The sequence below is a fragment of the Leucoraja erinacea genome, chromosome 19 (assembly GCF_028641065.1).
Source record: "Leucoraja erinacea ecotype New England chromosome 19, Leri_hhj_1, whole genome shotgun sequence".
Classification (NCBI taxonomy): domain Eukaryota; kingdom Metazoa; phylum Chordata; class Chondrichthyes; order Rajiformes; family Rajidae; genus Leucoraja; species Leucoraja erinaceus.
Window position 1 is genome coordinate 689,678 of NC_073395.1, and position 22,823 is coordinate 712,500.

Consider the following 22,823-nt stretch of genomic DNA (forward strand, 5'->3'; position numbering starts at 1 on the left):
GCTGAGAAGGGGAATCACAGCTGCCAAGGAAAGGTACTCTGAGAAGTTGAGGAGCAAGTTCTCAGCAAATGGCTTCTTCAGTGTGGAAGGGCTTGCAAGTAATCACAAGCTACAAGAGGAAACCCCCCCACTCCTTGGACAATCATCAGCTGACCAACGACCTGAACGAGTTCTACTGCAGTTTCGATAAACAGAAACTTAACCCTGGTACCCCCACACCCCCTTCCCAACCAACACTTCACACCTACTGACTTCAGTTAGAAAAGACTAGATCATTCCCCACCTACACCTCCCCAATCCCCACGTCACAGCTACTTAAAGCGTGACTCTAGTCTGCAAAGACTGGACCCTTTCCCACGCACCCCTTTCCAATCACCACAACACTCACTTTCGCCCCGGTAGTGTAAATATTCTTGTAAGTTACGTTAAAACGGCAAAAAAAAGCTGATTTAGGCACTCAATTGTGAAAAAGGCATTATCTTTCTGAAATCATCAAAAAAGGCATGAAAAGGCACATGGCATTCATGGCAAAATCCTGGCTCTAATGATCAGCCATGATCATATTGAATGGCGGTGCTGGCTTGAAGGGCCAAAAGGCATACTCCTGCACATATTGTCTCTAAAATTCTGCCACCACTGACCCTAAGTTAATCACCCATTACTGGACGATTTGCTAAATATTCACAAAAGTACAGAGAGGTTTCTGAATCATTTTAACCACAAGGTCACCTGTGCCAGCTCGAGCTATTCCAGGGAAGGAAAGCCATGCCACTAAAGCGTTTATTCAATCTTAGACAGACACAAAAAGCTGGAGTATCTCAGCGGGTCAGGCAGCATCTCTGCACGATTGTACGGAAGAGGAGAAATTTAGTGATATTTTTGAGTAAAGGGTATTTTTGTCCAATTCTGCTGATGACTGTTTGAGGTGAAAGCAGAACTGTAAAAAGATCTAAAAAAATAGAGAATATAATGAAGTTTGGTTAGAAATTATTCCCCTCGTTCCTTCAACCAACACGTAAATATTTAATTTTAGAACTGTTAATCTTTTAATTCACTGCTTTTTCTAACACTTCAAAATATCAGTTCCCCTGTGTCATTATTTAAGAACATCGAGTGTTGGAATTAGAAAACAGAGGTAAAACCAGGGCCCAGGAAATGCATAAAGCTGCTGGTTTTGGAGAGAGGTTTTGAGTTCTCTCTCCAGAGAGGGATTTTAAATACAAACACTATCAGGATGTAACAAGTATTCGCAGCGTGACTGAACATTTTATGTCTCATGAGAGATGTTGTTTTCTCTACTTTGTATTTTCAACCTTTTTGTAATTGTATGACTTTTCTTTTGTGAGTGTTGTAGAGCTGGTGAAAGTCTGTGGACCTGAAACATCAACTAGAGCCGTGTGTGACCTGCTCACTCTTCTATTCTGCCTGATCAACAGACACAAAAAGCTGGAGTAACTCAGCGGGACAGGCAGCATCTCTGGAGAGAAGGAATGGGTGATGTCTGAAGAAGGGTCTCGAGCCGAAACATCACCCATTCCTTCTCTCCACAGATGCTGCCTGACCTACTGAGTTACTCCAGCTTTTTGTCTCCACGGTTTGAACCAGCATCTGCAGTTCCTTCTTATACATGATACTAAGATAAACTAATCTCATCTCCTGCACGTGATCCACTTCCGCCCATTCCCTGCATATATATCAGACATCTAAATAGTAGCTGCTTCCACACAAGTGGCAACACGTTCCAGGCACCCACCACCCTCTGTGTTAAGACAATTGCTGTAAAAATCTCCTCTAAATTCTGCCCTTGTCACTAGGAAGTTATGCCGTCTAGTCTTTGACTGTCTACTGTATCTACACTGTTCTGATGGAATCAGATATACGGGCACTCAGTCAGACCTGGAGATGGAATAGAACCATTCTGAAACGGGGGTATATTAGCTTATATCATTGATAACATTCATGGTAACTTTGTATTTTACTGCTGAGAATTAACAACAACTTGATTCTGCGGAAACTAAATCAGTTCTCACGTTGGTCTGGCACTAAATGCACAATTGTATAGCTGGTTAAAAAAAAAGTCACTTTAAGAATGAGTAAAAATGGATAGAAATTTAGAGCAGAGGAAGAAAGCATCTTAAACACTCCACAGTAGCTCTGAGTTGATGTAATGAACTGCCAGGGTGCAGAAATGCAAGTTTAATATCAAATCTGTATTGGATTGGTGGCTTTCAGTCAAATTAGTAGCAAGCTGGCTATAATTGACAAGACTATTTATGGGTTAATGACGGTAAATTGGGTCAGAATCCCTGATCTCTGTCCTGAACACGTGGATATAAGGTCAGGCCATGGTTTACTCAGCTCGTATCTCTCAGTATTTCCGTTCGGCAGAGGATGTGAAAGTTGATCGAATCTCATGTGGGTTGCTGCACAGGATTCAACGCCTGTAAAACTACACATGCTTTTTTCAAGAGAAAGTAAATGTATGTTTAGGAGTGTCAGGAGGCTGGGTTCCTGGTGATTACCAATCTGTACTTACCAGCAACATACCGTCTGTACATGGAAGAGTTGACCCAACCATGCAGTTATGAGACTTGTTGCCCAGGGTGATGGAGATCTATGTTGTGTAGGCCTTCGAAGTGCAAACCACTATCATTATTGCATCTCCCATTTACTGAAGCTCTGGTGTAATAGACCAATGTTCACAAAGTCATAAACTGCTGGAGCTGGGTGATAGTGCACAATGAAACCAACAAAGCTGCCCATGCCTGCCTGACGAAGGGTCTCCCCCCGACACGTCACCTATCCATGATCTCCAGAGATGCTGCCTGACCCACTGAGTTACTCCAGCACTCGGTGAAACGTCACCTATCCATGATCTCCACAGATGCTGCCTGACCCACTGAGTTACTCCAGCACTCGGTGAAACGTCACCTATCCATGTTCTCCACAGATGCTGCCTGACCCGCTGAGTTACTCCAGCACTCTGTGAAACGTCACCTATCCATGTTCTCCACAGATGCTGCCTGACCCGCTGAGTTACTCCAGCACTCTGTGAAACGTCACCTATCCATGTTCTACACAGATGCTGCCTGACCCGCTGAGTTACTCCAGCACTCTGTGAAACGTCACCTATCCATGATCTCCACAGATGCTGCCTGACCCGCTGAGTTACTCCAGCACTCTGTGACAGAAATGGGTATACAAATGGCAGATGGGAGCATGTGTGAGGTGTTGAGAGGGATGTGGGGGCACTCCAGAAGGGGGTTACTATTGTAAGTATTACAGGTGCTTGCTCCCCAGTCCTCAGCAAGGTTTTGGGAAACCATGGTTGTATAAAGTTGGTTGCCTGAATCCCACAGCCCACTAATGACTGAAATGTGTGAAACTGCTAAATTCCACACACGGAAAGCAATAATTGAAACATAATTCACCACAGTAATGAAGAACAATAATACCAAGAAGTCATTAGCAGAGCGACACAGACTCGACACAAAGGGACACTGATGTGCCTGTAATGACATTGCAGAGAAGGAGAAAATTACAGAAAATAGTTCAGCAAATTAAGTTGCGAAAATTACATTCCTAAATTAACGGTTAAATGATTGGATATGCAGGTTGTAACTTAAACAAAATAAATTCAATTACCCTCGTTGGATCAATAAAGTTAAACATCAAATAAGTGAAATTACAAAGAGGTACAGTGCCCTCCATAACGTTTGGGACAAGACAAAGTCCCATCATTTATTTATTTGCCTCTGTACTCCACAATTTGAGATTTGTAACAGAAAAAATCACATGTGGTTAAAGTGCACATTGTCAGATTTTATTAAGGCTATTTTTATACATTTTGGTTTCACCATGTAGAAATTACAGCTGTGTTTATACATAGTCCCCCCCATTCAGGGCAACATAATGATTGGGACACATGGCTTCACAGGTGTTTGTAATTGCTCAGGTGTGTTTAATTGCCTCCTTAATGCAGGTATAAGGGAGCTCTCAGCACCTAGTCTTTCCTCCAGTCTTTCCATCACATTTGGAAACTTTTATTGCTGTTTATCAACATGAGGACCAAAGTTGTGCCAATGAAAGTCAAAGAAGCCATTATGAGAAACAAGAATAAAACTGTTAGAGACATTAGCCAAGCTTTAAAATCAACTGTTTGGAACATCATTAAGAAGAAGAAGAGCAGCACTGGTTAGCTTACTAATCACAAAGGGACTGGCAGGCCAAGGAAGACCTCCACTGCTGATGACAGAAGAATCCTCTCTATAATAATGGAAAATCCCCAAACACCTGTCCGACAGATCAGAAACATTCTTCAGGAGTCGGGTGTTGCTTTGTCAATGTCCACTGTCCACAGAAGACTGCATGAACAGAAATACAGAGGCTACACTGCAAGATGCAAACCACTGGTTAGCTGCAAAAATAGGATGGCCAGTTTAGTTTGCCAAGAAGTACTTAAAAGTGCAACCACAGTTCTGGAGAAAGATCTTGTGGACAGATGAGACGAAGATTAACTTGTATCAGAGTGTTGGCAAGAGCAAAGTATGGAGAAGAGAAGGAACTGCCCAAAACCCAAAGCATATAGCTCACTGCACTGAAGGGGACTGTGGAGACAAGGAATAGGTGACATTTCGGGTCGAGACCCTTCTTGGATTGCTTTCTCTGGAGCGTCGGAGGTTGAGGGGAGACGATGGAAGTTTATAAAATTAACTAAGGTGAGAGGGGGAAAGTTTACTGGAGATATGCGGGGCAAGTATTGTACAGAGTGGTGGGAACACATTCCCAGGACTAGTGTACTTTTCTTTATTTATTATCACATGTACCGAGGTACAGTGAAAAGCTTTGGTGGTTTAGGAAGGTACGATCGTGGTGTATGGCACATGGAAGTGCAAGGATTAGAGGGATATGGACCAAGTACAGGCAGAGGAGATCACTTTAACATGGCATCATGTTCACCATTAACATTGTGGGCTGAAGGGCCTCTTCCTGTGCTGTACCATGTGCTGTGCCTTGTTCCATAAACAGGTTTGTGAGGAAAGTATCGTAAATGATACGTGTCAGTGGTGACGGCACATTCTTGTCACAAATACACACGTACAGTGAAATTCCTTCCTTGCAAACAGTTCAGTAAAAGTCTCACTCTACATAAGTGCACGTATACTCCAGCACAAGGGTGTAACAATAGTAGACTACACTGAGACGTGGACTTTACTGTTGCAAGCTGACTGGCTGGCTGCAAGAGTGACTTCATTTCTACAGCCAGCACTGTACATTTTTGTGTTTTATGAAGTTGTGATAAGCACTGTATAATGGCAGACGTCATTTTCTGTGTAAGTGAGGAAGGTTGTGAATGGACATGGCTCTACATTGTGTGAGTGGATGGATGTTGTTGAGGTGAAGAGGGAGGACGGGTTCTGATCTCTTGTGCAGGAGATACAAGGGCCAGGATCATTGGGCATTCCGTGGGTTTACCAGTGTAGTTGGATAAGCAGGAGTGGGGCAAAGCAATCTGTTGCCCGCTGATCTATCAGCAGAGAGAGGTGGGAGAGGAGGATGTCATTGTGTGCTGCAACAGAGGATTCTGAGGGAATGGGAAGAGGATAGATTGTGGCAGGTGACAGCTTGGCTTGTCTGTGAGATTTGGTCTAAAACGCAGGACAGGTGGCCACGGCGCCAGGCAGTGACCCATCAACAACCTGTACAGGTTCAAACACCTGTGACGGGTGCAGATGAAATGTGTAGGAAGGAACTGCAGAGGCTGGTTTAAACCGAAGATAGACACAAAGCTGGAGTAACTCAGCGGGTCAGTGGTACAGATCTGAACTCACCTTTACAGTGACCTGAGAACTCTTTCCAGTATACACACACAAAAAGCTGGAGTAACTCAGTGAGACAGGCAGCATCTCTGGACAGAAGGAATGGGTGACGTTTCAGGTCGAGATCTTTCTTCAGGAGTTACTCCAGCTGTTACTTGTGTTTATCTTCGGTTTAAACCAGCATCTGCAGTTCCTTCTCACACAACTCTTTCCAATATTATTGATTTGCCTTGCATTCTTAATCACTTACTATGAAACTTTCTCAACTACATATGAACCAATGAAGAAAAAACGCAGAAACAAACTATTTTCCACATTCCTGTTTCTTACATTTTTTCTTCTGTTTTTATGGTTGCTACAAAATGATCTGTAGTCTCAAAGTTGTGTGTTGGTGCAAGGGGAATGGTGTGAGTATTTGTAAACTGTGCTTGGATCTCTAAAGTTGGACAGAGGGAAGTCCAGCTTGTCTGATACGTTGGTTCAGCATGTATGTTCATATTGTTAAGATGTGTTGATTCAATGCAACATTCTTTTAAAATTCTTTTTAAATACTTATTTATTATTTTTACTAATAAGTGTACATATGTGTCAATGGTTGTCGTGTTGTATTTTTTAACCGGAGGAGATGCAATGGAATTTTGTTGCACAGTATTGTGAAATGACAATAGACGTATTCATTCATTCATTGGTCATAGTTTTTGTAGATTTGTCATGGTATTGTGGACAATGTTGTGTTGGGATTATTGTAACTCGACTCGACACAAACATGGAACCTTTGGTGAATTGTGGACTGCTGTAGGTGGAGTTGTACTGTGACTAGCCGCCTGTAACCTGCCAACGTTACTAAGCAGCAGTCTGCTCCAAAACATCCATCCCCTGATATTAAGCAATTAAATAATTTACTACCTCAACTGGAAAATGAAGTGAGCTTTGATTCCAATTACCTCATGGTCTACTTGCATTGATCTGCATTAACTGGTGTATTTAGCTCTTAAATTAAAGCAAAATGAACAACAATTAAACTCTATTTGTGGTGTAGTCAGGTCAAGATCATTCCAAGCAAGTTGGAATTTAATTTTGTGTATTACTGTAAGTATTGTGAAATCTGTTTTTCTCAAATATATATATATAGCTTTCATTTGAATGAGCTTTGATAATATGTGGACTGACATAATGTCTAGGTATCAGCTTCCTGTGATCAGTTGACCATTACATCAGTGGTCCACATTCACAATCATCGTGAATATTATTGATTTCCGTTTATGCTGCATCTTCCTGCGAGGTATTCTTCTTAATATACTGGTGCCAATTGGTGATCAATGATGGCGATTGAATTAGCAAGCTCCGTTTTTGTCGTGAAAAGCAGCTTTGTACGTGTAACCTTCCCCTCTTGTTCAACACCTTACCTACAGCAAGTGCAGGACCAGTGTAAGGACCCTGACAGTCTATCCAGGTGAGGCAGAGGTTCACTTGCACCTCCTCCAACCTCATCTACCGTATCCGCTGTTCCAGGTATGGACCAAGCTCAAACTCGGCGATCGTTTCGCTGAACATCTCCGCTCAGTCCGTCTTAACCTACCTGATCTCCATTCCCTTTGTTCTGTTTTCACACCTTACACAACCTTATCTGTACACTTCCTTATCTATACCTCCATCTCCCCTGTCATCAGACTGAAGAAGGGACTCGACCAGAAACGTCACCCATTCCTTCTCTCCAGAGATGCTGCCTGTCCCGCTGAGTTACTCCAGCTTTTTGTGTCCATCTTAGATGTAATGACAGGCTGGTGATTCTACTCCGAGCTGCCAACCAGTGGGACTGAGCTACACTTGCACACGTGGTGTATACCCGTGGGGTAGTGTGTGGGTGGCACTGACTACTGCCTAACACACTGGCATCTTGAACTGCCAGTGACTCAGGCTGTGAACCAAAGCTGGTTGGCAATGCATGGTAACCAAGCACAGACTATTCTGTCTGCTTTACTGATTGACAGAAACTGTTTCAGGTGCAAGTAAAACAATTTAAAAACACCCCTAGCTCAAACTCCAATATCATTTTATTTTTGTGAACTGATGTCCAACCACCTTGATCTTGTGCAAGGATGAAACTGCCTCAAATGTTAACCTTTTTGTCGAATGTATTTTCTAAAGCAAATGAATAACAGATGACTGGTTCTAGTTTCACGATGCAAGGTGGCTTGTGCAGATAAGAGCAGTAAATGTCACAAGTGGAGTTTGGAAGGATGAGGGGGTACCTCGTTAATAGTGAAAGGCCTGGATGGAGTACATGTGGAGAAGATGTCTCCAATAGTGAGAGTCTAGGACCAGAGAGCACAGTCTCAGAATTAAAGAACATACATTTAGGAATGAGATTAGGAGGAATTTATTTAGCCAGAGGGTGGTGAATCTGTGGAATCCATTGCCACAGATGTGGTGGAGGCCAAGTCAATGGGTAGTTTTAGAATGGAGATTGACAGGTTCTTGATGAGCAAGGATGTCAAATGTTACTGGAAGAAGGCAGGAGAATGGGGTTGAGAAGGAGAGATAGATCAGCCATGATTGAATGGCGGCCCATGACTCGATGGGCCGAATGGCCTAACTCTGTTCCCATGACAAATGATTATTCCAGGTTGGGTTATAACATGCTCCCTCATCAAGCTGATGCCAAGTATCTTCCCCTCCACACTCTGGCAATCGCACAGTGCCCAGCAATTTGCTAATTGCCAAGGAGGACGGACAACGTTAATGTCGGGGATTGTATAAGGCGTGACGTACTGAACCCTTGCCTGGATCGTGCTGTTAAATCATTGTTGAAAATTGAGAAGCAGAAGACTGGATTTTAATTACAGAATCATTAAAGTCAAACACCACATTTTGAATATTTTTATTACTTCCAGTAAAGGAGTTCCATTCTATTTTCCAATTTAACTGTAACTAACATTGCGTTAAACTTGAGCGATGAGTCATCCAGTATAATGATCCAGGGGGAGGCCATTCATCCCATTATGCAGGTGCCAGCTCGTTGTAGGAGCCGCCTGTTCATCCCAATCGCACTCTATCATGGTCTTCCTTTGCTCATTTCAGCATTGAATCAAAATCTTTGTAAAAGATTCTGTTCCACACCTTTCATGCCGAATCACGAATACCTTGCATCAAATAATTAGTGACATGTGACCCACATGTTCATCCCAGTACCTTCCTCTCGCATGGTCCAATTGAGCTGGAGTACGTGGGGATGTCACCTCTGTATTCAGACCTCTCCCAGAACCGTTACAGCAGACATTATTCATGTCCAGTCCAACCCCATAAACACCTGCACATCAGGTGTAGGAAAGAACTGCAGACACTGGTTTATACTGAAGATAGACAAAGAGTGCTGGAGTAACTCAGCGGGTCAGGCAGCATCTCTAGAGCAAAGGAATAGGTGATGTTTTGGGTTGGAACCCTTCTTCAGACAGATTGAAGAAGGATCCCGACCCGAAACATCGCCTATCCTTGTTCTCCACAGATGCTGCCTGACCCACTGAGTTGCTATCACCCGCACGCTGGTCTGCTCGGATCTGTCACAGCCCAGTCATTTCCTGCCATGTAGATGACCATCATGCTGGCCACTGGCCGCTGTTTAATGATGTAGGAGGGGCCTGATGGGGCAATATAATGTCCACATCAGTGCACTGGCTATCTACACCATAGCTCTTTGGCTGGTGTGCCATGCTGAACAAACTGTATCAAGATGATTCCTGTGGTGCTGGGAGACATTGTACCTAGTGTTGCTCTGCGTTAAATTGCCACATGTGAAGTAACCCTCTTCATACACATATTATCCTGTGTGTTTTCAAGCTGTTAAAATGGTCACAGCTCTGCAGAAAGAACCCAGGCATTGGCAGAGTGGTCACAGCGTGCGATCAATAACGCTCGCCATTATCTGTGTGGCAATTCCAGGCCGGTGTTGGTTGCATCGGAAACTAATGGCACAGAAATGCAGTTATGGCGTTAAGCTTCACACGATCGTGCTGTCTACCTCATTAATGAAATGTGTCAAATGGGATTGCTGCATTATTTGTCCTTGAGACTCAAGAGTGGCCATAAATAAAATGTATTATTATTATTATTTCTGCTGCTAAGCATGAACTAAAATACAAATAAAATGTTGTCCCTGATGTTTCTACAGTGTGGAAACAGGCCCTTCGGCCCAACTTGCCCATGCCGACCACCATGTCCCAGCTACACTACCTGCCTGCGTTTGGCCCATAATGCTCTAAACCTGTCTGATCCATGTACCTGCCTGTTTCTTAAACGTTGCGATAGTCCCAGCCTCAACTGCCTCCTCCGGCAGCTTGTTCCGTACACCCACCACCCTCCTCCGGCAGCTCGTTCCGTACACCCACCACCACTGCAGTCTAAACGAAATACACACTGGCAGAGTCACGCAGCACAGAAACAGGTCCCTCAGTCCAACTTGCCCATGCCACCAAGATGTCCCACCTACACTAGCCCCACCTGCCTGCATTTGGCCCACATCCCTCTAAACCTGTCCTATCCAGACATCTATTTTATATGTCATGTTAGTTAGTGCCATTACCTTTCACTGCACCTGGAAATTATCTGTACACAATGCTTCTTTTTGAATGTACCTTTTTATTTTTGTTGAAGTTATCATTTCTGTCTGTTTTCCTCAATCGAACCATCTTCAATCCTTTATTTCAATGTTCATGGATGATCAGGATTGAATTGTAATTTCTAATTTGAAAGGGCAGTACAGTAGTGCAGTGGTAGAGTTTCTGCTTTACAGCACTTGCAGCGCCAGAGACCCGGGTTCCACCCTGACTACAAGCTGGGCGCCATGGTGGCACAGCGGTATAGTCGCTGCCTCACTGCGTCAGAGACCCCGGGTTCGATCACGACTATGGGTGCTGTCTGTACGGAGTTTGCACGTTCTCCCCGTGACCTGCTTGGGTTTTCTCCGATGTCTTTGGTTTCCTCCCACACTCCAAAGATGTAAGGGTTTGTGGGTTAATTGGCTTGGTATAAATGTAAATTGTCCCTAGTGTGTATTGGGTAGTGTTATTGTGCGGGGTGGTCGGTTGGTGTGGACTCGATGGGCTGAAGGGCCTGTTTCCACAAGGTATCTCTAAACTAAACTAAGAGTACAAAGCACTGGGTCAGGCAGAGTCTCTGGAGGTGGTGGTTGTGGACAGGTGATGTTTGAGGTTGGGACCCACCTCCCAACCCAGCAGGTGCAGTTCCTTGTGCCGGCTTTTCTAATCTGTGCTGTCTATTCCTGTATCGTCAGTCTGACGGGTTCAGGAGATGAGGAAGTCACTGTTGCTGCTTTGTTTCCGCTCACCCTCCATGTTCTCAGCTTGTATTTTCACAAACTCCGAATCTAGACATTCAAAGCTAGGCTGACATTGATCCTGGAGACAACAAATCACAGCTCAATTCATATATCCTGAAACAAACTCATTCAATAAAAGCTAATGTTACCCAGCCCTTCATTGGAGATTCTTACAGAACACATTCTGTGCTGCACATATTGGGCAGAAACTGCACCTTCAACAATTGAGTGGATGTTAATTTAATATCTCATGAATTTCAGTGAAGTTCTTCTTATCTCATGTTTTGATGCTGTTCCTGAGATTCACGCACGGAATGTTGAGCAGAGATTATTCTGTTCATTTCTTTGCAGCTGAGCTCATTTTCAAAGTTAAATATTTTTCTTTCACACAGCCTATAATAAAGATTGTGTATTTGCATATGACAATTGTGTCCAGTATGAAACCATTTATTGTGGATGGTGGCATTACGCCAAGAGCAATTCTCCCTTCCTTTGATCTTTACGTTTTGTTGCAGGGATTTCTATGTGACATAACGCTGACATTTGTACTGGAGATTCTTAGTTCATTGAATATCCATGTGCATTGGGTCATGGGCAACGAGGGCTTGAGAATATGGACATGTGTATCTGTGAAAGGAATGCTCTCATCTATAAATGATTTCTTGATGTACTTTATCACAATACTCAGAAGTTATTTCAAAAGCCTCATCGCCACTCAAAGTCTTTTGTGTGTTACTGTGGGATGATGGAGGGATTCTCATCAGATGTAACCTCACTGTAGATTGATGCCACGTTACGGAGCACAAACGACTTTAATGATCTGCATCTCACTGAGCTCCTTCAAACCAGTCGAATACTGGAGGACATTATAGATTGTATAACCTTATCCTTTCATTTCAGGTCACCCAAAAACCCAGAACTGAAAATTATCAAGCGAGTGATTGCCCTTGAAGGAGACATCATCAAGTGAGTATGTGTAGAGTAATGACCAGCTTCTGACATGCGACAGTTAATCACGTATAAGAGCACCGCAGCCCTTCTCATTGTCATGGTGACAGGTTATCAAGGCTCTACCACTGCTGCTCTCCGAACAGTGAAAGAACTGGTTTCCATGTTCTGATCACGGAATTATTTTTTTTAATCACTGCTGCTACAATTCCAAACTGCAGAATTTCTCCTCGGCACTGGTGATATGTTGCTTGCCCGTTTAATAGTTGGTATTTCATACCAGGCAAACATGCCCGCAAACTAAATGGCCATATATCAGAAATCTTGCATTAAAATGGTATGGCTCTGCAAATTTTACATCACAAGGTGATCTTGAAATGAAAGTCCAAATGGCTGTCAGTGGCTGAACTAATAGAGTTTTGAAATTGAGATTTAAATGGGAGATGGACTGAAAATGAGTTACCTTTAGCATTATTAGTTTATTCTACCTTGCTCTTCCCAGGCTGAGATGGAGTACATTAAATTCATCTATAAATGTTCCATATGTTATGGAGGTCTTGTACAAAGTTTTCTATTGATGTGTTATATTTTTTAAATGGGAAATGAAGAGAAGATTTACGATGATGCTGCCAGGACTCAAGGGGCTGAGCTACAGGGAGAGGTTGAGCAGGCTAGGTCTTTATTCCTTGGATCGCAGGAGACTGAGGCAGTGATCAAATAGAGCGGTGTGAAATCATGAGGGGAATAGATAGGGTGAAAGAAAGCACACAGTGTTTTAGCCAGAGTAGGGGATCAAGAACCAGAGGCCATGGGTTTAGAGTGAGATGGGAAAAATTTAGTAGGAACCTGAGGGGAAACTTGTTCATACAAAGGAAGGAGCTGCCGCTGAGGGGGATACAATAATAACGTCTAAAGACATTTGATCAGGTAATGGATAGGAAAGGTTTTGAGGGATATGGGCCAGGTGGTCGTGCAGGTGGGACTAATGTAGATGGGGCAGCTTGGCCGGCATGGGCAAGTTGGGCCGAAGGGCCTGTTTCCATGCTGCATAACAGTGATTATAAAATAAACATCTTATTGGTAATTGTGGGCATTTATGCAGCGTGTGTGGAGAGATGCCGACTTGTTGGATGGTGTGTTGTAATCTCTGTGTGATTGCCATCGTACCCAATTAAAATAGTTTGCTTTCATCAGAGTTTTCTGCTAATATTTCTTTATCCCACCTTTTCCTTTCTGGAAGGGCTACAGTATGTTTAGGAGAACGTTACTGCTGAACTAAGTGTACATTTACTTTAGAGCAATATTGGGGTCATGCCTAGTTTTATTCCTACTGAAAACTAACAAACTTTCATAGAAGTATCCAACTACGCTCATCTAATCACTACAATTAATGCCGATGACTAACAAGACTGTACAAACAAATACTTTCTGCTGGGCAGATAGAGTTGAAAAGTGGGCAAGCCACGCTGAACCGGCTTTGAACCATGTTAGACCCCGAGTCAGTTTATTGTCACGTGTACTGAGGTACAGTGAAAAGCTTTTGTTGCATTCTAACCAGTCTGCAGAGAGACAAAACATGATTACAACTGAGCCATTTACAGTGTACAGATACATGATAAGGGAATAATGTTTAGTGCAAGGTAAAGCCAGCACAGTCCGGTCAATGATAGTCCGAGGGGTAGATAGTAGATAAGCGCTGCTCTCTGGTTGTGGTAGGATAATTCAGTTGCCTGATAACAGCTGGGAAGTTCTGGAGGTGTACGTTTTCACACTTCTGTACCTCTTGCCCGACGGGTAGAGGAAGTGGCCGGGATGCGACTGGTCCTTGATGATGCTGCTGGCCTTGCCGAGGCAGCGTGAGGTGTAGATGGAGTCAGTGAAAGGGAGGTTGGTTTGTGTGATGGCCTGATCTGCGTCTGCCATTCGCTGCAATATCTTCTGGTCCTGGATGGAGCGGTTCCCAAACCAAACTGTGATGCATCCAGATAAAATGCTTTCTATGGTGCATCTGTAGAAGTTGGTGAGAGTTGGGAAAGGTGCAGAGAGGTCCAGGAGATGGATAGAAGGCATCTATTGAGAAACGAAGGTAGAGGGATGACCTTACTGAGGTCTTTAAAATCATGGACTGTTGTCATAAAGTGAATGCAGTGAAATGTTTCCACTTGATGGAAGACAATGACCTCATTGTAAGTTAGTCATCAAGAAAACCAAGATGGAGGAGTCCAGAAGACACTTCTTCCACCAAAGAGTGTAAGAATGTAGAGCTTGCTACGTCAGGATTGATGAATGTAAGTAGCAGAGATATAGGTTTAAGGAGGGGTGAACAATGAAGGAAGGCTGCACAAGCATGCGGGGAAGAAGGAAGAGTGATGGAGTCGGATGAAAGAAGGTGAGTGGAGATGAATCTGACCATGGACTGGTTGGACTGAATGTGTGCCCCATATTCTGTGAGACCCACCATATTCCGCACTCCAGCAAAGTGACCTTCAAACCAGCACTGCCGCGGTGTGAAGTGCGCATTAGCGTGAAACTCCACGTGCCATATAGCACGTCCCGGATCTGCTTCTAGTGTCTCGTGTATTTGCACCTCTCCAGGACAAAACGTCTCGGCATTTAAGTTTATTATATAGAATGTTTTCACAGTTATCACCACTGACATTTCACAAAAGTAAAAACAAGTCTGGAATGATGACATTATTGTCCACAATGTGCCCGTAGGAATATTGACAAAACCTCAACCAGAATGCTGCATTGGTGGGCTTTTAAAACATTTTGTCCATACTAGTTCAAATATCTATAATGTCTTTAAATAAAGTTACTCGGAATAACATTTTAGTGAGAATTATATGAAATAAGTATTCATATTTTTACTAATTGTAACATTTTGCCGACTTGCCTGAATGGTTTTTGACCTGTGACATGTTCGGTACGTTAAGAACTGATCAACTTCTCAATTTGAAAATTAGGTCGTAAAATATGAATTAGTGAGAGATATTGCTGATATAATTACTCTGGAATATGTGTTCCAAAATCCAATATCTTTTTAAATTAGATTGCCTAACAACTTCTTCATATCATTGATACATATTTGTATCATTCCCTTACAATTTCATGAGGGAAAAAATGTTGACTTTATATAAAATCCATGAATGAATAATTTACAATAAGTTCTAAAGTCTCTGCACTTGTCACAAGGAGTGGCGGTAGTGAGCACTAGACGAACAACAAGCCCCTCCACAGCCTAGATGTGTACAACTAGATCAATCTGAAGGGTCCCAAGCCAAATAATCACCCGTCCAATCCCTCCACAGATGCTGCCTGACCTGCTGAGTCCCTCAAGCATTTTGTGTTTGCACAACTTAGTTTAACAATACAGCATGGACACTGCCCCTTCAGCCCACGCTGACCCCACGCTGACCCCACATTGACCCACACACATTGACCCACACACACTGACCCCCACTGACCACCACTGACCACCGTCACTCCCCACACACGGGGAACAATTTACAACGGCCAATTCACCTACAAACCTGCACATCTTTGGGATGTGGGAGGAGGCTGGAGCACCCGGAGGAAACCCACACAGTCACGCAGCAAACTCCACAAAGACAGCACCCGAGGGCAGGAATGAACCCGTGTCTCTGGAGATGTGAGGCAGGAGGCCTCCCCGCTGTGCCACTGTGCCGCCCTTAGTTAGCCCACTTGTTCTAACCTGGGCTATCATGCTCTATGGAACTCGAGATCATTTCTGCAAAGACTACATGTACCTTCCTTCATGGTAACACTGGTAAGTGAGTCTATTCACCAGTCCCTTGCCCCTTGCCAGTCTTCAGCAGTCCCCACAAGTTAACCATACCTAACTAGCTGTATCTCAGTGTATTATAGGTCATCCTCACATGTGTTCACTCATTGCCTACCCAAGAGTTGGCTTCAGTCTTCCAGCTCTGGTGCAATCACCCTGGTGAAGCTGCAATGTGTGTGGGCCTGATTACTTCAGTCAGTGTTAGATCCGTGTGTTGTTGATGAGCTTTGGGGTTATGTTACATGTGGAGGGAGATGTCTAAACATCCTCTGCACCCTCTCCAAAGCCTCCACACCCTTCCCATAATGAAGTCCAGAACTGAACACAATACTCCACATGTGGCTGAACCAAAGTCCTATAAAGTTTCATGAGAGTGAGGCCCAGTTGGACCAGCCGAGGAGAACAGAACACTAAATGTCCACGCCATTAATGATGGGCCCCAGTGTGTCAATGTGGACTTCATACAGTAACGTGGATGCACTGATTGATACTGTGGCTGTAGTGAAAACTATGAATGGCCCAGTGTGTATAAATGTAACAACTCCCTGCTGCCCACAGAGTAACAATGTAACATCAATGATGAATGGTCAATGCTGACCGATGATAACAATACTATCACATTGGAGCAACAACCACACAGAGCTGCCCCACATACATCACATTTATACCCACTTCTTTCTGGGTGGTGAATCTGTGGAATTCATTGCCACAGTGGGCGGTGGAGGCCAAGTCAATGGGTATGTTTAAGCAGCGATTTAAAGCTTCTTGATTAGTAATAGTGTCAATGTTTATGTGGAGAAGACAGGAGAATGGGGTTGAATCAGCCAGGATTGAATGGCAGAGACTAGATGGGCTGAAGGGTTCGTATGTCTTATGAACCTATGACAATGCATAGAAATCGAGGAGGGAACTGTAAGGAATGTATGTGATAGAGGGGAGACAGGTGGATGAAGTGTCTACAGGGGTAAACAGCGTGGAGGGATGTAGTGCGGGATTATGTAAAGTTAGTTTGGATGAGATACAGACGGATATTGTGAGATAATAACTAGTCAAACAGTGAGAAATACAAAGAGTGCTCTATATCTGTTGGGATGTAAGTGTTTATCATGCTCACACAAGGGTTTTAACATTTTCTAGAATTCCATTCTCTGCAGATCTGTTTCTGTGCACAGTTTAAACCTTTAAAAGCAGAAATGAACACAATGTGAAGCTGCAGGGAGCACAGTCTCAGCACTCTTTGCTAAAATGCCCTGCAACTGAAACCATGCTGGAAGGCAGCATGGTCATAGGGTTTCCACAGACAAATACACAGCGCATCAGAGAACATTTCCTGCAGCTGGCACTTTCATCAGCACAGGCAGTAACTGCTGCAGCTTCTAGAGTGGATTTATAGTGTGAGATCCAAAGCATACAATAACTATGCAAGGAGGAACAAGTTTGCAATAAATCAATATCTGTGAAGCTGCTTGAGGTCATCAGTACGTCTGGGGAAGGTAACGGGCAGAAATGACAAGCGGCAACATTGGAAGGCGACCATTTCACACGAGAGCTTGTTAACGCAGCATATGGTGTGGGGCATCTGGTAGACTTCACATTCACCATGTAGAATTGGGAAACTGGAAATGACTGAAGAGAGAAGGTGTTTGTGCTCAGCATGAGGCCAAGACCATCTCTTACCGACTGGCACCTGATCCATATCCCACCCTTCTGTCCAATGGTCTCTGTCATATGTGTAAATGTCACTGTCAAAAACTAATCTCCTCAGCCTGTACATGTTCCATATCCCTCCACTCCCTGCATATCCATGTGCCTGTCTAAAAGCCTCGTAAATGTCGCCTGTGTATCTGCCTTCGCCACCAACTCTATCAGCACGTTCCAGGCACCCAACTCCCTCTGTGTGGAAATAATTCACCCCACAACGAGACCCTAAAGTTGCCCCCAAAAAAATAAAGTAGAAATAAGTACAAGTTCAAGAGAGTTTGTCATGTGTCCCTGTATAGGACAATGGAATTCTTGCTTTGCTTCAGCACACAGAAAATAGTAGGCATTGACTACAAAACAGATCAGTGTGTCCATATACCATAATATAAATATATACACACATGAATAAATAAACAGGTAAAGTGCAAATAACAGATAATTGGTTATTAATAATCAGAGTTTTGTCCGAGCCAGGTTTAATAGCCTGATGGCTGTGGGGAAGTAGCTATTCCTGAACCTGGTCGTTACAGTCTTCAGGCTCCTGTACCTTCTACCTGAAGGTAGCAGGGAGATGAGTGTGTGGCCAGGATGGTGTGGGTCTTTGATGATACTGCCAGCCTTTTTGAGGCAGCGACTGCGATAAATCCCCTCGATGGAAGGAAGGTCAGAGCCGATGATGGACTGGGCAGTGTTTACTACATTTTGTAGTCTTTTCCTCACCTCCCATCTACTTCATTTGAAACCTTTGACTATCTTTAATTGGACATTATCTTGCACTAAATGTTAAATTCTTTCTCCAGTATGTGTACACTGTGGGCAACTTGATTGTAATCGTGTATTGTCTTTCCGTGACTGGTTAGCACGCAACAAAAGCGTTTCACCGTACCTCAGTACACGTGACAATAAACTCAACTAAACACAATGGAAGAAATAATTTGCATGGAAACTTTCTGAATTCTGCAATTACATTAATTTTATTTTAAACATCAACTGGAAATCAAATCTCAATTGTAAAGAGCTGAATCATCAGCTCCTGTCATTCAAATCAACTTGCCACCTTTACCTGCATTATCCCAGGTGAGACTCACATGGCAGACAGGTGTGCACTCACCTTCTCACAGGTACTTTGTGTTGTACTTGGCCCATGTTAAGATGTTGGCAAAAACTCGTACAATAACTATTTCAAATAGCAAAATGTCCCATTTTGAACGTACATGAACTGAAAAGTGATTTTGGACATAAGTTAAATATAGCACAATGCCCATATTTCAAATGAAAACTAAAAATTAAATAATTATATATAATCTACAGAATGTTTAGTTTTTTTAGTTTAGAGGTACAGCGTGGAAACAGGCCCTTCGGCCCACCGAGTCTGCACCGACCAGTGATCCCCGCACATTAACACTATCCTACACACACTAGGGATAATTTTACATTTTACCCAAAACGAATTAACCTACAAATCTGTACGTCTTTGGAGTGTGGGAGGAAACCGAAGATCTCGGAGAAAACCCACGCAGGTCACGGGGAGAACGTACAAACTCCATACAGACATCAAATCTGGGTCTCTGGCGCTGAAGGCAGCAACTCTACTGCTGCACCACCATGCCACCTTTAATGTTTATGTTGCTTTTACAATTTCAATATTTGCCTAGGAAATAACAACCCAAATAAATTATTGTCTGAAGAAGGGTCCTGACCCGAAACGTCATTCAACTTTTTACTCCCAAGATGCTACCTGTCCAGCTGAATTACTCCAACACTTTGTGTCTATTTATGGTATAAATCTGCATCTGCGGTTCCTTTCTACACATATGGTTGCAAAAACGTTACATAATGAAAATGGTGAAAAAACCCTGCAGAAGTTGCAAGTCTGAGATAAAGGCAGAAGCTGGCAGAAAGGCTGAGTGGCCTCTGTGTAAAACTGCATCATGTGGCTCTGATTTACTGGGCGGTTCTGCTAGTTCCTGCTTTTGATTTGGGATTCCAACAACTGCAACTTTTTGATTTGCATCAGAAATGTCATCGTTGTGGGATCACTGGGACCAGAGTCAAGTTCTGTGCAAATATTTAATAGATGATTAACTTATGGGCCCTAGATCTAATCTCTCCCACAAATCCACATCTACACAACCAATCCTCACCATGATCGTACAGATCTCTGTATGGTCATCTTTCCAGCTCTTTCTTGTGTTTTTGTCTAGTTATCCAAGCAGAGCAATGGAAGGCTCTGGTCATTTCCACTGGACATGTGAGTGTAAAGCAGCAACTGCTCCTGACCCAGAGTTTCTGCTGCACCAAAAAGGCAGCTTGGTGACCCTCTTTCATGATGCAAATGCAACCTATAGTCACAACGAGCAAAGGGCTGTCAAAAGCCATGCAGTGCGAGATGAAAAGATTAAATCTGACGTGCCCTTTCTCTGAAGTGTCACACATCAAAGCTAACCTTCCGTCACTGCTCAAGTACCTTGTCAGCATGAAAGGTTGTCAGCGTTATTTTGAAGTCGAGCGCTGTAGAAAGAGAGTTACACAATTTGTAAAGCAACAATTACTGTATAGTACTAAAATAAACGTGGCATCACAGCAATCCTTCTTCAATGCCTTGACCTTCTTTCAAGCAGCTCTTTTCATGCAGTTTCTATTGCAGTTTGCAATTTGGGCAAATGATGAATGAATGTGAGAGATGCCAGAGGCTGAGAGAGGGAGGGCAAGGTGGGGAGGAGGAGTAGAACTATGGTCTAGCATCAGAGCAGAAAGCAGGGCAGAGCAGAAAGCAGGGCAGCAATGGGCACACAGAGGCTGAGAGAGGGAGGGCAAGGTGGGGAGGAGTAGTAGAACTATGGCCTAGCATCAGAGCAGAAAGCAGGGCAGCAATGGGCACACAGCCACACTGCTCAGGGACCTAGCACATTTCATGTGGATGAAGGCACAGATCGATGATAGGCACAAAATGCCGGAGTAACTCAGCGGGACAGGCAGCATCTCTGTCTCACCATTCCTTCCTCCAGAGATGCTGCCTGTCCTGCTGAGTTACTCCAGCAATTTGTATCTGTCACATTTCCTGGTCCAGTTTCATGAACAAATCCTTTCCAGGAATGAGTGAGTGAGTAGTGTGTAGTCTGATGACAGGTTCCCAAGAGCTGTACCACTGTGTGCAGACCAGCATGTCACCACCATCTCAGCTTGCCCAGACGGGGATGTTGCTACGATTTCAAGCATCGCCCGACTGGTCAGATGGGATCCTCCGTTCCCTAACACTGGCATCTTTTTAAAGTCTCTTTAACCTGAGAAAACTATTAATTCAGCCAAGTAAAAGTTCAGCACCCTAAACATCCTCCTCCACCCACCTTCTGAAGGACAATCACCGGTGGTCATTGCCCGCTTGCCTTGATAGTCATGTCCACATCAGTGTATGGACTAAGGAAGCACAAGGGATATTTATTTTGTGAATCTGTGCTTTAGATTGTGGGTGAGCGTGAGAATTGGTATTTGCCTGATACATGTTGCTTGCTACGTACATTACTGACAAATGGCCCTGAGCTGTATGATATGGCCACTTTCATATTGCCTATCATTTATCATTCTAACAATGATCTGCCTGAAGTTTATGTGCAGGTTTTCCAGGCCTTCAGTGCAGACACCTTAGAAAATGAAAGCTTGCTTTGTACAAATCCTCCAGTCTAGCATTCATTCCTTTATTACTATTCGATACGATAGAACTTTATATATCCCAGGAGGGAAATTGTTCTGCCGACTGTCATAAATACACAAGATACATCAAACATGAAATTAAAGTGGCAAGTGGAAAGGATTGGGGTTTGCAGAGATTGGGGTGTGCAGGGAGAGTCAGTCTCAGTCTCAGTCTACCCCACGACAGAAGGGGGAGAAGTTGTACAGTTTGATAGCCACAGGGAAGAATGATCTCCTGTGGCGTTCTGTGCTGCATCTTGGTGGAACCAGTCTGTTGCTGAAGGTGCTCCTCAGGTTGACCAGTGTGTCATGGAGCGGGTGTGAGCTGTATTGTCCAGGATGCTCCACAGTTTGAGGAGCCCCCTCCCCTCCAAGACCAACCTCCAGTGAATCCAACTCCAACCCCAGGACGGAGTCCTTATTGTTCAGGAAGTTAGTTGTAGCAGCGTAAACGTATGCTCCTGTAATTAGATCAAGTTGTTTTATGTTGTTGCTATTTTGGGGAGAGATTGATCTAGACAGTTGTCACATTCTAGAGTAGAAATGCACTGAATTCATATCATTTGCATTTAGAATTTGAATCAACGGTTATATTAGTGACGTAATGTAACAAAGTCAGGAAACTAAAGTTGACCAATCACTAGGTAGATTGGGAATGCATGGATCCAAATATTCATTCATTCATCATCAACAGAGTTTAAGATAAGAATTGTTCACAACATCAATGAGGTTATATCAAAATATCACACCAGCTATATTCAAGGAGTGTTGGCATCAAATCCCTTTAAACACATCACTGGGGATTACTGAGAGTATTCTAAAGGTGGAAGGTGATCACATTGAATGACGGTACTGGCTCGAAGGGCCGAATGGCCTACTCCCGCACCTATTGTCTATTGTAGACACAAAATGCTAGAGTAACGCAGCGGGTGAGGCAGCATCTGTGGAGAGAAGGAATGGGCAACTTTGTAAAGGTGGAAGTATATTCAGTTACTGCCAGCCTAGTTCTCTATGTTGATTGATGGGGTCTGATTGGAAACCCTGTCACTCAGCATCATTCCGTGAAGGATCAGGACGGGTGAGATTCCATTCTGCTGCCTCTCTGATTACTACCTGATCTGACGCTTGTTTGTGGTCAGCAATGGAACCCCCAGAATCTGCTCCCACTCTGCTGGGGGGGGGAGGGGGGGGGGGGTTGCTGTGATTAGTCAGGTGGAGAATGCATCAAGCACGGAATCCTTTCTTTCATCTCATTGTCTACATTCTGCATTAATGGCCCCAGTCCTACACACTTTTAATGAGTGTATACGTACACCAGCAGGATAGTCAGCTTCATCTGAATAAACTCAACAATGAGCAAGATGGGATTTTGGTTATTAAGAGGTTTGAACATCCTAGATTGTGCCGAGATCATTTATCGTCATTGAAGTCTGAGCTTCTCTTCATTATGTTTTACAGAACAATGGGATACAGGAACAAATACATTAAAGTTCCCCGCGGCCACTTGTGGATCGAGGGTGACCAC

General features: G+C 43.6%; 1 protein-coding gene across 1 annotated transcript in view; it reads left to right on the forward strand.

Annotated features, from left to right (window-relative positions):
• immp2l (inner mitochondrial membrane peptidase subunit 2) overlaps positions 1–22,823 on the forward strand; it is a 213,240-nt gene that overhangs the window by 159,566 nt on the left and 30,851 nt on the right. Inside the window, exons 4-5 of the mRNA XM_055650014.1 lie at positions 12,055–12,120; positions 22,757–22,823. The exon at positions 22,757–22,823 is cut by the window's right edge and continues 36 nt beyond it. Of these exons, the coding sequence (XP_055505989.1) occupies positions 12,055–12,120; positions 22,757–22,823 (133 nt within the window). The remainder of the gene's footprint in view (positions 1–12,054; positions 12,121–22,756) is intronic.